Source organism: Hippoglossus stenolepis, chromosome 14, assembly GCF_022539355.2.
Source record: "Hippoglossus stenolepis isolate QCI-W04-F060 chromosome 14, HSTE1.2, whole genome shotgun sequence".
In the NCBI taxonomy this organism is placed as follows: Eukaryota; Metazoa; Chordata; class Actinopteri; order Pleuronectiformes; family Pleuronectidae; genus Hippoglossus; species Hippoglossus stenolepis.
In genome coordinates, this window is record NC_061496.1 from 21,758,419 (window position 1) to 21,769,861 (window position 11,443).

Here is an 11,443-nt window from a genome sequence, read left to right on the forward strand (position 1 = left end):
CCTGGCAGATAAATCAATGAATACATTTTTTTATATTTATTAGTTGCAAACCTGATATAATGATAAAACATGAGGACAAGGAATCTTAACATTTTTCTCAATGACAGACTAACAACCTAAACTATAAACTTATGCTTTGGGGAGCAGTTTGTAGTTGCCGAGAGTGTTGCCTTTATGAATACTGTTCTGACTCCAAATGTGTGTGCTATAGCAACTCGTTAAATGTGGACAGAAAGAAGTATAATGTCCGTACAAAGCAGATATACAAAAAAAACATATTCGCTTCAAGTTACAGTATGCAACAAATCATCGCCTCTTCATTCTTTGGGCTCAGTAGCGGATACCCAGCGCATTCTCACAGCTTGGACAAAGACCTCACTCAGGGGACAAATGCAGATTAACTGCACCTCTGGGCCTCAAAGAAAAACAGGAAACTTTTAAGCACATGGCAGCGCAACAAATACACACGGATTACAGAAGAAAAGCTAAAGATCTGATGAAAACATTTGAAAACATTTGATAAAATCAGTTTTCCCTCATCTCAGGAGGCGATTTGGGACCACACATCTCTCTCACTTAGTAGCAGGGTGAGCCAGAGGCAGCTTGAAGGTGTATCAAGAGCCGGTAATAGCTATATGGTCAGAGGTCAAACAATTGAAAACGAGACTCCCAGCACATCGTGATTCTGCCTAAGGGATGGGAACTGAACACTTAACATGCCAGCAGTCAAACGGCCCATGGATGACCAATCCTGTCCCACCAATGACAACACAGGTTGAGAGGTCAAACTGTTCTGTTAAGGCCAGACAGGTATTCAGGGCACCTTGGGAATAGGGGAGGGACACAATGGGACAAAGGTCCAACAGCTGACAAAACAGTCAAAGGAATACATTCCACTGAAAATACTATAACAATTTGGTGTCAATGCATAACACCCAAGCCAGGAGTCTAGTTGACATAAATGCTTTTATATTACTGGTGTAAAGTGCATTGGTATATGAGAAGAAGCACACACAACGTTGTCTGTTAAACAAACAGTTGGTACACAAAACTTTTTTTCCTGCGGAACTTGGCCACTGGACCACACACATAAAACAAGCACTAAAGACAGGCTTTTGCAGGCCCCCACAGGTGTGATAGCACTGTGGTAAAGAAGGTCATTGCTGCATCCCTTACTATTGTCACGCTGACAGACGTAGCAGGAGATGAGATATGGACAGAAGAGGCAGGGAGGTGTGGGCGACTGGCAAATGTGGCATTTTTGGCTGCTGGACCACCCAGAATTCGAACAAATGTTACCACTCCCTTGTTAACAAAACCTACACAATAAGGTTGAATGTAATCATCCGTTCACATAGACATGTAGACAGCCCAAAATAGTCCAAAAAGTGTTGGCCAGGTGGCTAACACTTTGTAAGTATATGAATCAAGGCTTGCAACCAGATACAACTGCTGTAGCTGAGTGTGCCCCGAGGCTTTCAGATGCAGAGGCACGTCACTACACATACGATAATCACCTGATGCACCCACCTACTTAATGCATGTGACAGATACAAAACTCAACCATCCTTTCAATCAACAAAGTAACCTGTGAGATGACAAATAACATTGAAAGTCTAACTTCCACGAACACACAGAAAGTAAACAGAAATGCGTGTTGATACTTTAAGGAGCTTTCATGGAGATGGTGCATGTGAGCTGGCAAGTGGGACGAGACAAGACAAGCCCAGTGTTTAGAGTATAAACAGTGACCTGCAACCACTCGCACACAAAACATAAAACAGCCTACTCTGTCTGGAGAAAAAAAGGTCATAGGAGATGGAACAAAACAACGTAACGTTTCCTTACACGTGTCTGGAAAGTCTTGAAAGCCCAAAAAGACATCAAAAGGCAGTCACCCCTCATCAGGGGAGCAATGTTTCACTACAACGAGGAGGCCGTGGCTGCACCTTAATCACAGGATTAGGTCTTTTGAACGTCTCCCCGGGAATTACGTAAACCCATACATGGGGAACAGTAATTTCACACAGCATAACAGACCACTTGCGCTGGTTTTCACAAAACATTGTAAGAACTGTTAGGAATGTGAGAATTGCAAATAGGTGTGAAAGTGATGAAGAATGTGTTGGGCAGTGCAGTAGACTGCAATGTTAACCCGTCCAAGTACCCCTCTTGCCCACTGCATGATCAGATAGGCTCCACTCCACGATTGGTGGCATAAGAAATGGATTTATGAATCATTTTCTGGGTTACAAAGTTCTATATCTGTGTTCACAACTTGGTATTGTAAAATCCCTTTTTAAAATCAACCTTTTGATTTGATTTCTGGATACTGAAGTCACAAACTATGCATATGAAAATGTAATTTACCATCTGGCATGGAAAACCTGCACTTGTCAAAAAAAAACAAAAAACAGACTTAAGGTAAGGTTTATTGGATAAATGTGTAAAAATACATAGTGGCAACCAGATGTAGACACTGGTCGTTGTACAAAGTGTTGCATTTCTTCAGAATGAGAGTCAGCAGTCAGAGGAGAATGGGGAGCAGTGCCAACTCACTGTCTAATAAACTCTAATCTCATTAGACCTTTAACAGGCTCCAGCCTGGATTTAGACAGCCAGGAGGGAGTAAGTACATGGCAGAAATATGGGGGAAATACAGCCTGTGTCTCATAAGAGAAAATTACAGGTGGCTCCAAAATCCCTGACACGCACTGTCCAGAAGGTCACAGCTACTTGTAGACGTCCGTGGGAAATACAGAGGAGGCAAGAGTAAAGTGTGAGCATGTGAGTGAGCAGGAACCAACAGACCAAAGCCCTTTTTGAAAAATTCCCAGTGGAAAGAAGCAGGACCAGTTTGCCAGTAAGTGGGCGGTGTGAGGATGTAATGATGGGTTTCTGACGCGCAGGCAGAGTTCAGCCAGCCGGCCGAGAGGAAAGGCTTCAACAACAATATGATGTCATCAAAGAGGGCCAGTGTGACTCATCAACCTCAGACAAGGGAGGTGCACAGGAATTTTAATGAGATACCTCAACATATGGAAGCCATAAACAACATTCTTCTTCTCTAAAGAAATGATTCAACTACAAATGACAGGTCAAAGCACCCCTTAACTTTATTTTTAAAATAACTGATGAGAAAAAAATAGACACTGAACAACTTCCTTCGATTAGTAAAAGGTCAATGCTATCCGTTTGTCTAGAATTCATTCAGTGGATTTAAAGATAATGAGAAATAATGACAGGTGTAAGGGGCAGCAAACATGAGGCCTATACAAAGGAGAAGCTTCTCATGTTTAAGTGCTCATTAACAAAGATGAGACAATGACCTAATTACATCCCCAGGAGCTTAGGAAAAAATAGTGTCTCATTTCCCATCAACTAAACACACAAGACAGTCACACACATACCAACATGCTCACATCTAACAAGTAAAACTCCACCACATTAGCATTATTTACATATTAGGGCTCTAAATGTAATCTAAACTCTGGGGCTAATGTGTAACACCATTCAAAATTAACACTGAAGCTTTTATGACGAAGGCAGAAATGATCATAAAAGAAGCTCTATTTTAAGTCTGTGGGTGTACAGACTCAACTCTGCAGGGGACCACTGATAACTGAAGACATCCACAGAAATCTCTCTCTAATTCTTCTTCCCTCTCCCTTGTCTGCTCTTGCCCCTGAATTACATGACTCCTGAACCCTGACCTTTGACTTCCAGACAGCTCCAATGGCTTTACTCGCTCTCACACAAACATTCCACTGAGCTATCTGTTCTCAATCTGTGTGAACAAAATACTGTGTTATATGAGTCAACAAAGGGGGCGAGGGGAAGACAAAACATTAATGTAACGCAGCACCATGTAGGTGAGTCATCAAACTGACTGTGAAGGGGCCAGACAACCACAGTGCTAAATTCAAGACAAACCTTTTTATTCCCCTCATCAAAGGGATGCCAGGGCTGAGTGTCAAACAACTGGTGCAACCTCGGAAATAGTAAGAGGAGGGGCAGAAAGCTGACTGTGTGAGATTACTCACTAAACATTTGACCCTTTTGGTCCTGATGACTTTGCTTAACACTCATCAGCTTCTGTTACTGGTAGCCTTCCATGCACACACAATCTCTTTTGGCCACTCTACAAGTGTCGTTCAGTCTGCAAGATCAGAGGGAACCCGAAACAAAACCCTGTTGTGCATCTGTCAGGCCAATCTCCCCTCCCATCCATTCTCTGGCCATATAACAACTAGAGGTGGAGCTCTGCTTGAACAGGGGACACAGCACTAGAGGAAATGCTTCAAACCTTGAGAGACCCCTTTAAAAAAATAAAAAAAGATAAATAAAAAAATCTGGGAACAGACATGAGAAGTAGGACAATAAAGAAGTGGAACTAAGGGAGTCACCCGGGGGCAGTGAAGCGCTCAGTCCCAGAGAGGCACTAGCCACAGATCAGGCTGGGCAATCAGCAAGAGCTTTGATCTCCACTTTTAATGTTCTGAAAATGTTTCACCTGCACAGCCATGTCTTTTCTTGCTCACTGTCATCAGCAGAATGCCTCAGGACCACAGAAAAGACTTGAGAGATGCTTATTAGTCTGTAATATGACATCCAACTATATAGTTGGCAATGCAAGGAAAACAGCTTCTGAATGTACTTCATTGTACAAAACATTATATAGTGTGTGCATGTCGGAGCATTGTACCCTCCGTGCCTACACCGAGAAACAGTAATCAGCTGTCTTAAAAACAGAGTGGTGAAATAATTTGGCGGTTTCAAGTGTCCAACATTTTGTTTTTATCACCGACAAGCAGGCTTTTCAGAGTCGGGGGGAATTCCGCAATGCACAAACAGCTTTGAAATGAGCATGAATCCTCTGAAGTGATAAAATGGCAAATGAGGCGGGTCCCTCAGTAGTGTTTTTAAGCAAGGTCTCTGATCTTCGTACCTGCATGGCTAAGCAGATTCATTATCAGCACTTTGACATTCCAGTGATTCTACATAGGACCTTGACCTTTTCATCTACCCTATCCTCCTCATGTGGAGACCACAAAAGCTCAAAGAGGGGCCTGTGGGTATTACACATTTTTTTGTCCCCCTCACATTTTTTGCAGCCTGGTTTTTGTAGTCATGCAAGAATACCATTGAGAATATTATCTTAAGCTTGATGTGAATACATTTATAGCAACAAATGTAAAAAAAAAAAAAATGCAGGTGTATAATATTATTGACAATGATTTCTCTGGTGTCAAAATGTTCCTGGAGTGTGCCGCATATATTTCTATTCCAAATAGTGTGGTCATCTCAGGGAAACCAGCATATACACACATAAAGGCTTGAGTTTTTCAACTGAAATGTAGAAGCAAGAATTTAATGGGTATGGATTTTCCCATAAAGAAGTGCAAATAATACTGAGATCTGTTTTTTCAAAAAGCACAACACCAAAGCAAGACCATGATATTTGCTGTCTTCAGCACTTACTTCAATTTTCTCTACTTACATAAAAAGGGGATCTAATGTGTTATTTTAATGTATCCGTGTGTATAAAAAGCTTATCCCTTTCTCTCATTTATACACAATACTGTTGATAAACAGGCTCTTAGCATTTCACGATTTTCTCCTGCTTCTCCAACGATACAATTCCTCTCAGTACTGCAGACAGAACAACCCTGTAGTCCCACTCTGCATTTCTCACGTACATTCACACACAACTCTACAGCAAGATCTCAAGTGAAAGAGCGATTTTGGCATACAGCATTGTCAGCAGCTAAGAAACAACTGTGAGTCCTTCTACAAGAAAAGGCCCGGCTGCGGTCAGTGCAGGGAGCAGAATCATTTGTTGGCTAGACTGCTCTCAATCACTGCCATTACTAATGTTGGGCTGCTAGTCAACTGGCTGGCTTTTGGATCACCATGATAACAGTTAATCCACAGCAAAGATTAGAAGGGCAGTAATGCAACATGCTGCTTTTTAATCCACACAGATTTTCTCTGTTTTGTTTCAGCTTGACCCCAACAATGGGAAACACAGATTCATGCTCAGTGATCCATGTGTAGTCACTGTGAGTGTACTTACACGGACAAGGGTGCTCTTAGCCTGAGCTCTCTGGGGTTGTGCTCCTGGGGTGCCCTGGTCCCTGGTGCCCTGGTCTCTGCCGTGTGCTCTGGCCACGGCTCCAGACGTACCATTTGTGCAGGCTCCAACCCCTGGACCAGCCCGACGAGGCCTCTGCTTGATGCCATCCAACAGGCGCACAAGGAGTATGTTGCTGGGGAGTTCATCCACAGCACACTCCACCAATGTCCGGCACTCTGGGCAACGCAGCTCTCCACGCGAGCCTAGAATACCTTGGAGGCATCTGCGGCAGAAGGTGTGCTGACAGGGAAGAACCTTTGCCGTGGCGTCCAGCCGCTCCAGACAAACGGGGCACTCAAGCAAATCCAACAAGACTGACTCGTCCATTCTCTGTGTGTTCTGCCTTGACTTCAGCAGAAAAACATGGTGCAGATAAGGTTGTTGTTTGGAAGCAGGAGCAGCACTGTCACGTCACACCCATACCTCGGCTTTGGCCATGGCATCTGCATCAGCTACAAACGAGGGTAAAAACACGGATATTAATCAACTGTAAATAGGTCATAGTGGGCACACAATAGAGATCACATATGGCAGACACTGACTAATGAAGCTTCATGTGTTGAGCATGAGGAATGATATATTTAAATTTCCACAAACAAAAACTGACACAATAAGGTCACATTTAATACGACAGCTAACCGATGAGCTGACGGCACTTGCAAAACACAAAACTACCGCCCTGTAGTCTGCCATTAGATTACAGAACTAACTGATCTAACTGGTAACTGATCTTAGATCATTGGAACTAAACACGTCCATAGTCGCGACTGAAGACACAAACCTACAGCGACGATGCAACAGAGAAAGACTGTGATTTATCCATCAAGAGTGAAGACGGAGAGTAATTTACACAGATGGTAGTCAACACACTTCATCAAGTGACTAAATGATTTTGACCAAAGTCAGATGGTTGTATCGCACATTATAAACGCTGACATCACAGGAAGCCGCGTAGATGATAGAACACAAATGTTTCAGGCTTGTACGACAGTAGCGTAACGTTACTCCGGAAAAATGTCAATATTACGTAATACCCAACAGCACGGAAAACGTGTAGTAAAACTTTTGTGGCCTTTTTCTGCCTGACACTGGACGCATTAGCCTTTAACCGGACATGAGTGAAATAAAATTATAAATGCGCATATTAAAGCAAGTTTGTTAGCAACCACCGCTCGCTAGCGAGGAGGCTGCTTCAACGTTATAAGCTCATAAGTAACTAACGGTTAGAAGTTTCTTAAAGCGTTCACACTTCACAAAAACATGTCCACAACTTCTCCGGCGTATTATAAATTATTTGTAAAACTTGGAAAGTGGTTCCCACAGTAAACGTAATTGAGCTTACCTCTTCGAAAACAGGACTCCTCCTCTTGTTGCTCCGTATCTCCCAATTTTTTTTTGCCTCCCTGCTAACGTTACTAGTTAGCGAGCTACCTGGACTCTTGGTGAGCACTTACCTGGAGGATTCAACTCACAAATACTGTTGTTTAGTCTTTGGACACGCACGACGTGTACTGTAAACACGCGCCTGTCATGTAGTTAAGTAAAACACAAGTGATAAGCACACAGGCGACACAACGCAACTCCGACCGCAGTGAGCGCCATGCTAGTTACGCTACTTGTGTCCTGCTGGACCGTGCAGCTGGAAACAAGCGGAGAGGGGGAAGGGGTGTGCGCTTCAAGTGCGGCCGGGTAAGTGGGAAATTAAATGATTCGAGCACGAATTGAGGAGGTAATTTAGCCGTAACCTTTTGAAAATGAAATAAATAATACCCCATGAATATTTAGTTGTAAGAAAAGAGAACATCTACTCATTTTATTCCTCGAGATATCACATTTCCGACCGAATTGAAGTCGTAGTAGAGTGCGGTGGAAGCTCAAATTTCCGAGGCACACCATAAGGCGGCGTCAAAAGGGCGTGACTGCTGTGTGTCGTTTAATGACATGTAATGAAGGATGGGACAGAAACAGCATCTTTCCCAACACTCACTGGGAAATAACTCGTTTTCAGTTCAAATGTCATGTCAGCAACAGACATGTGTAGCTCAATGGAAGCCAGCACTCCTGAGACTACAGTCAAATGCTGCAGTGACTCAAATTACCATCGATATATGTTGTTTTTTTCTGTTGCATCAGCACAGAGACCTTCTGACATACTGCTCTGCAGACGACAACAAATGGTCCTCTTACACACTTGGATTCTTATCTGTGCAATATGCTGTGGCTATATTTGTACCAGAGAGTGAATAGGGACATCTAGTGGTCTATGTTTTAGTCCTGGGACAACAAACTAATACAGGACATACAGGATGTAGATGTTACATCTATCTATCTATCTATCTATCTATCTATTTATCTATCTATCTATCTATCTATTTATAATCTCTCTCTATAAATTAATGTCTATCTCTATATCTCTCTACTGATCTCTCTCCATCTTACTCTATATCCCTCTCTAACTCTCTAACTCTGTATCTCCTCTCTCTCCCTCTCCCTCTCTCTCTGTCTCTCTCTCTCTCTCTCTCTCTCTCTCCCTCTCTCTATATATATATATATATATATATATATATATATTATGTATGTATAAACCTCTCTCTCTTATCTCTCTATCTATCTATCTATCTATCTATCTATCTCTATCAATCTATCTAGCTTCATCTATCTATCTATCTATCTATCTATCTATCTATTCTCTCTCATCTATCTATCTATCTATCTATCTATCTATCTATCTATCTATCTATCTATCTATCTATCTCGCTCAATCTATCTATCTATCTTCTCTATCTATCTATCTATCTATCTATCTATCTATATGATCTTTTTTTGGATTATAGGAGCTTGTATGTATTCTTGAGGTCAAATCAAACTGTTGGCCATCATTGGTGCATACAGAAATAGACAACACGTTCACAGGGAGAGGGGAGGAACTTTTCCAAAGGTTCTGCTTTTATTACAGAAATAAATTGGGAGGAGACCTTTGACTCTTAATAACCTTCACAGTGAAGGCACTGCAGGCACACAAGTACTTGGGGGAGAGGAGAGCGAGTGACACAGTGAGCCAGACAATAAACATCTGATTTATCTCTATCCCATTCAGAGGACACTGCATATTGAGCAAGAGGGAGAGATGAAGGAGAGGAGGAACAGAGCAATAAAGCAAGAGATTTATATGAAGGTAGCGCTCCTCTGTCACATGTGATCCCATGGGAGCTGGCAGGAGCCCTCAGGTCATATTTCCTCACTGAGATGAGGCCGTGCTCCGCCCCTCCACCTCCACTGAGACAATGGCCCCTGCCCTCTTTTTTTCTGCTTGACCCCCATATATTACAACACACTCAAATCCTGCACATATTCAGACTTTTATTGTCAAAAGTGGACATTATTTAATGTTATTCAGGGAAGCAACAGGAATCGTTTAAATCGTTTAAAGGTAATATTTTTTTCCACAATGACTGCACCTGAGGGCTTAAAATAAGATTAATGCTCTCTCTCTCTCTCTCTCTCTCTCTCTCTCTCTCTCTCTCTCTCTCTCTCTCACACACACACACACACACACACACACACACACACACACACACACAGACACACACACAGAAAGCAGGGGAGGACATGACAAGACATATGTCCCAATTTCAATGAAGGGATGAACCTGGACAGAAATATATTTCCTGTCTTGCGCACCACATCAATATAAATAGATGCTCAGAACAAAGAACTGAAATACAGCGAATACCAAAGTAAAATGTCATTTTTAAAGAGCAAAGTGTTTTTAAATTGCAAGAGTATAATTTACAAGTTGACAACAGAACTACTGTGTATAATTCACTTTTTTAAAGCGATGATGTCTTTATTTGAAATCAAACCCGAAGCTCACTGGTGTACTATGCTGCTTAAATCATGGCACTCACATCCTGTAATCTCCACTTGTACTACTTTGATAAGGCTTTCAAACTTACTAAATCAGCCTGAGGCAACAAGCTTTTGAATTAGATTAGGGACCACAGCTGAATGTCAATGAATGCTGCCTGATATCGCCTGAGTGCATATATTTCTCTGTGGGGCGATTTTTCTTTTTTCTCCATTGAGAGCTGGGATCAAGATGAACACAGGCCTTGTAGATGATTCAAAGCAAGGGTTTAATTAATCTCATCCCAAGCATTATGTGAAACAGAGACATCGTGTGGGAGGGTATTAGACTGTAGCAGGGGACATGTTCTGATCCATCTTCTTGTTTTCTTCGTAGCCAAGTGATCATATTAACTAGCATTCAACCGATATTAACAAAACCAGGCTTGGTGCTACACCACCACTGCAAACTGAGCCAATAATGAGCTTCCCTTATTAAATACTTCAAAGAAACACTTGCTCTAATTATGGTATTTGTACAGACACTTCTCCACCTCCACATGCTTCATATTCCTCTTTACAAGTAAAATGCAAATCACCCCTGAGGTAAAAATGCATAATACAAGTCACACAGTGGGACATAAAACAGAATTACTGAATCCGAAATGGAGCAACAAACAAATGAAGTGTCGCCATGCAGCATAAATACTGAATGATACTGCATTGTTGGGAATAGCATGAAACCGCCTCAAGCCTTTATGGAAGCCCTGAACTGACCCGAACCCATATACTGTCAGAAACTGAGCACGACACTCAAATGGAAAAGTTATTCTATATACATTGATACAAAATTATATAAATCACCATAAAACTCTCATTCTGGTCTCTTGAAATGAAATTACCAAATGATTTTAGCAGAGATGAAGAAAATACTTGCATTCATTTAAAAATAATGGAAGTGTTCGGTCAGGCTCAGGGTCTCCCTTCAGACATTGAGCCTGACTCTATTGGCTCCTCAATTCCTCCAACTGCAGCATCACTACCTACAAGTTGTAATTTAAATGATTTCCAAAGTTTCTAATCATTGATTTGTAACGAAACCAGTTCACGCGTATGTAATTGTTTGACAAAAGAGAAATGTGAAAATTGAAAGAAATATTTGCATGATAAAATCTGCACTCTGTCAAACACCATGGTCATGCATATGGGGAATTAATGACCAGTTGGGTAATGGCAGTTCTAGAGGGGTACAATTGCAACTTTTTAAGTGCAACAACTTTTAAAGTTACAAAGCTCCATTTTCACACTGCTTTTTTTTCTTATTAGAAGGATGTTAAAGTCATTTACTGGGTTCTGCTCCACTCATAGGAAACACGCCCACTCCTCCTGCCACACTAAATCAGACATGGAGCGGTGTTAGAACACCGGAGGCCTGTGTTATATTATTCCACAGGGGCTACA

At 41.8% G+C, this 11,443-nt stretch overlaps 1 protein-coding gene across 1 annotated transcript in view; it reads right to left on the minus strand.

Annotated features, from left to right (window-relative positions):
- Positions 1 to 7,771, minus strand: part of sh3rf1 (SH3 domain containing ring finger 1) — a 34,831-nt gene extending 27,060 nt beyond the window's left edge. Inside the window, exons 1-2 of the mRNA XM_035176764.2 lie at positions 7,479 to 7,771; positions 6,077 to 6,588 (exon numbers count right to left, since the gene is read on the minus strand). Coding sequence (XP_035032655.1) covers positions 6,077 to 6,463 — 387 coding nt within the window. The 5' untranslated portion in view covers positions 6,464 to 6,588; positions 7,479 to 7,771. The remainder of the gene's footprint in view (positions 1 to 6,076; positions 6,589 to 7,478) is intronic.
- Between the last annotated feature and the right edge of the window lie 3,672 nt (positions 7,772 to 11,443).